Here is a 4,361-nt window from a genome sequence, read left to right as displayed (position 1 = left end):
TTTGCCATTTCCTTCTCCAATTCATTTTGCAGATGAGGAAATTGAGGCAAATAGGGTTAAGTGACTTGCGTAGGGTTACACAGCTGATAAGTGTCTGAGATTAGATTTGAACTGAAGTCTTCCTGACTCCAGGCCTGGGGCTCTATCCTCTGCACCACCTAACTACCCTATGAAAATAATAACTACCATTTGTTGAGCATTTTTAAGGTCTGCAAAGCATTTTACAAATATCTCATTTCATCTTAATCAAAGCACTTGGCAGTACATATTATTATGCCCATTTGATAGATGAAAAAATTGAGGCACACAAACATTAAGTGACTTGTCCAAATTTACACATAAGGGGTTAAAGCCAGATTTGAAATCAAGTTTTCCTGACTTTGCATCCACTGCTCGATCCACTGTGCCACCTAGCTGCCTCAAGCTATTAACTCCTATCTAAAAGTCCTAAATTATAACGACCATAAGAAGAACTGTAGTGATAAGGATAATTAGTGGATTGTAAATTGGTCATAGTGAAGAGAAAGCTGTTCTTAAAATCAAGAAGACCTGGGTGCAAGTCTCATCTTTGACACATTCTGGTTACTGAAGTCACTTCACTTCTTACTACCCAACATAATTCTTTAAGAAGATATGTGCAGGAGCAGGCGGAAGTAGGGTTGAGAAGCGGCAGCAGCACCGAGCGGAGGAGGCAGCAGCCGGAGCGGGAGCCGAAACGGGGCGGGCACCATGGCTGGTATCACCACCATCGAGGCGGTGAAGCGCAAGATTCAGGTTCTGCAGCAGCAGGCGGATGACGCCGAGGAGAGGGCCGAGCGTCTCCAGCGGGAGGTGGAGGGGGAGAAGCGGGCCCGGGAACAGGCTGAGGCTGAGGTGGCTTCCTTGAACCGTCGGATCCAGCTGGTTGAGGAGGAGCTGGACCGTGCTCAGGAGCGCCTGGCGACAGCTCTGCAGAAACTAGAAGAGGCAGAGAAGGCAGCTGATGAGAGTGAGAGAGGTATGAAGGTCATTGAAAATCGGGCCTTGAAGGATGAAGAGAAGATGGAGCTGCAAGAAATCCAGCTGAAAGAGGCCAAGCACATTGCAGAGGAAGCAGACAGGAAGTATGAGGAGGTGGCCCGAAAATTGGTGATCATTGAGGGAGACTTGGAACGCACAGAGGAGCGGGCCGAGCTGGCTGAGTCCCGTTGCCGGGAGATGGATGAGCAGATCAGACTGATGGACCAGAACCTGAAGTGTCTGAATGCTGCTGAAGAAAAGTATTCACAGAAAGAAGACAAATATGAGGAAGAGATAAAGATTCTTACTGATAAACTCAAGGAGGCAGAGACCCGTGCTGAGTTTGCTGAGAGATCGGTAGCCAAACTGGAAAAGACGATTGATGACTTGGAAGATAAACTGAAATGCACCAAAGAGGAGCACCTCTGCACACAAAGGATGCTGGACCAGACTCTGCTTGACCTGAATGAGATGTAGAAATCCCTTAACCCCAGCCCCACCCTGTCGCTGCTCCTTCCACTGACTCTGACTTCGCTGGAGGCCAGCCTGCTTGAAGCTGACCTTTAAACTGAGGGCTGATCTTTAACCTGAAGGCTGCTTTCTTCTCTGGGTCCTTGCTTACCCTCTCCCCACTCTCCCCCTACCCCCAACTCCCCATGTCATTTTCACCAAACTGTCTCTGCCGCTCTCCCCTAGAGATCCCAGATGGGCTAAGGGTTGAGCACTTTTGGGAACAACATTTAAGGGAACATGAGCACAATGCAATGGTGTCTTTAAAAGCATGTTGTATGATGTATACATTTTGTAATTACCTTTTTTGTTGTTGTTGGTAGCAACCATTTGTAAGACATTCCAGATAATTCCCCAGCTCCTAGGCTGCATCTAATCACTTTTCTTCCTTTTGGATGGTAAATATTTCTACCCAAAACAACGGCCCTTCTCCATAGAAGAGGGGAGGAGGTGTTAGCCTGCCCTACCAAGAGCTGAACGTAACCCAAGAAAAGACTCCACCATGGGAAACCTCATTGCCTAATGTACCAAGCACCAGCCAAACCAGAAAGGTCATTCCAGGAGTTTGCCAAAAAAAGAGTGCTGTTCAGGTTTCCAGCTTTAAGGTGTATTGGGGTGTTTTTTCTTTTCCTTTTCCTTTTTTTTTTAAACATTTACATCAGTAGCAAACATGCAAACTACACAGAAAAGACCTCTGAGACCAAATTGTCTTCCCTCTCCTCATTCACTCACAGAATGGATCATGTACCCCAGAAATTGGGGTGTCTACTCCCATCCCCCGCTCCACCTTCTTTGAAAAATAACGTTTTTGCCACTGATTAGCCAAGTGAAATTCATCTCATTACCCATTTCTGGGTCTGAAGCTGCTGTCTCTAAAAGTGCCATCTCATTGTGCTTTGTATCACTCAGTGCTGGAGAAATCTTGAATAGCTTGTGTACAAAACTTTTTTTAAATTTTATATATATTATTTTTGAAGCTTTATTTCTCTTGGGTGGGGAGTGCCAAGACCAACCCCCCACCCCACCTCTACCCCACCTCCACCCCAATCTGGCTGTGAGTGCTGTCTGCAGTCCATGGGCTGGCAGTGTGCTTGATTTTTTTTTTTATTTTTATTTTTTTTTTTGGCGAGGTTTCTGTGAGGTCTGTTAGGTTTGCATCGTGCAGCTTATTGGCTTAAGTGTATTCTCCTTTGGTATGGTCTATTTGGGAGCCAATCTGGAGAAAGAGGAACCAATAGTGCAAGTGTTTTGATACTGAAAATTGACAAAATGTCTTTGAAATAAAGAACCAGTCCCTCCACCCTCAAAAAAAAAAAAAAAAAAAAAAAAAAAGATATGTGCAGGGGCGGCTAGGTGGCAGTAGATAAAGCACTGGCCCTGGAATCAGGAGTACCTGAGTTCAAATCCGGCCTCAGACACTTAACACTTACTAGCTGTGTGACCCTGGGCAAGTCACTTAACCCCAATTGCCTCACTAAAAAAAAAAAAAAAGAAGAAGAAGAAGATATGTGCATGAAGTTATAGACCCACAGTGATAGTGAGACCTCCTTACACTAGGGAAGTAACAAGTCTGGATAACATTTAAAAATGAATGCAACAGGGGTCTTTCTAGCACCCTTGAAACCACACCTATGAATAAGCCCAGTCTTGAAAGACCCACTTTGTTTTCAGGTGATTGAAAAAGCATCCAGGTGCTGTTAGAATCTAAGGATTTGTTGTCCAGTTTCTTAAAGACCAGCTTCCCAGCCCTGGTGCTGAAAAACTATGAAGAGATATTAGATAAATAGAAAGGATGGGTCTCAGTTAAGTGTTGAGAAATTTAGGCAGAGAAAGATAATTCACCTTGAAGGCTTGATGGAAAAAAAGGAGTGCCACCTTAGCTACACCTTAAAGGAAAGAAAGGATTTCAACAGATGGGGAAGTCCACATCCAGTCATAGAGACAGTCTGAGTGAGGACATAATGATAAGACATGGTAGTACAAAAATAAATCCAGTTTGATTGGAACATGGAGTAAGTGAAGGGCAATAATATGAAAGAAGAAAGGCGAAAAGGTAAATTGCAGCAAAATTTTAGAAGGTCTTGGATACCAGAATAAGCAATTTATACTTAATCCAGTTGACAATGAGGAGACACACAAAGCTTTTGAGTAAAAGAGTGACATAATCATTAGTGCATTAGACAATGAGTCAGGCAGTAGACTGAAGGATGGATTAAAACAGAGGCAGGAAGACTTAATTAGGAAATTACTGACTGTCTAGCTAAGAAGAGATGCAAACCTATGGAAGGGTAGTTGCAGCAGGAATTGAGCATGGTATGAAGGTAATATGTTGTGCAGGTAAAACTGACAGGACTTGAAACTAATCTGAGGCATGGAAAGAGAAAACCACTTAATCTCAATCTCCTTTGCTAAATCTTCATTCAAATCTTACCCCTTAGAACAAAGCTGCTTAAACTGTGGGTCATGACCCCACATGGGGTCACATAATTGAATGTGGGGGTTGTGATTTGGCAACAGTAAAAGGTTATATATACTTATTTTATATACCTATATACTTGGGGTCACGTAAAAATTTCTCAAGTGAAAAGGGGTCGCAAGTGAGAAAAGTTGAAAAAGCCCTGCCTTAGTGGAAGCTCAAGGCTTGGTCCTGGGCCCTCTTCTCTTTTCTCTGAACTCTTGCTTTATCTCTCAGTGACCTCATTACTTTCCATGTGTGCAAATATTTTCTCTATTCATAAGATTTACAGGTCCATAATTTCAGCCCTAAGCTCTCTCCAGAACTCTGATTCTATATTACTAGCTCTATATTCAACCTTCTGGACTGGATGTCCAACTGGCATCTCAAATTCATC

The 4,361-nt window shown here is 43.5% G+C and overlaps 1 protein-coding gene across 1 annotated transcript; it reads left to right on the top strand.

Annotated features, from left to right (window-relative positions):
- The first annotated feature begins 646 nt into the window (after nucleotides 1-646).
- On the top strand, nucleotides 647-2,809 carry LOC122735632 (tropomyosin alpha-3 chain). The gene has a single exon (XM_043977336.1). The coding sequence runs from the start codon at nucleotides 730-732 to the stop codon at nucleotides 1,474-1,476; it is 747 nt and encodes a 248-aa protein (XP_043833271.1). The 5' UTR covers nucleotides 647-729; the 3' UTR covers nucleotides 1,477-2,809.
- The last annotated feature ends 1,552 nt before the right edge of the window (nucleotides 2,810-4,361 follow it).

Source organism: Dromiciops gliroides, chromosome 1, assembly GCF_019393635.1.
Source record: "Dromiciops gliroides isolate mDroGli1 chromosome 1, mDroGli1.pri, whole genome shotgun sequence".
Taxonomy (NCBI): Eukaryota; Metazoa; Chordata; class Mammalia; order Microbiotheria; family Microbiotheriidae; genus Dromiciops; species Dromiciops gliroides.
This window is presented reverse-complemented; position numbering and strand designations above follow the sequence as displayed.

What these genes read in the sequence shown, in the direction of transcription:
- LOC122735632 (XM_043977336.1), top strand. Translation starts at nt 730, where the DNA reads ATGGCTGGTATCACCACCATCGAGGCGGTGAAGCGCAAGATTCAGGTT.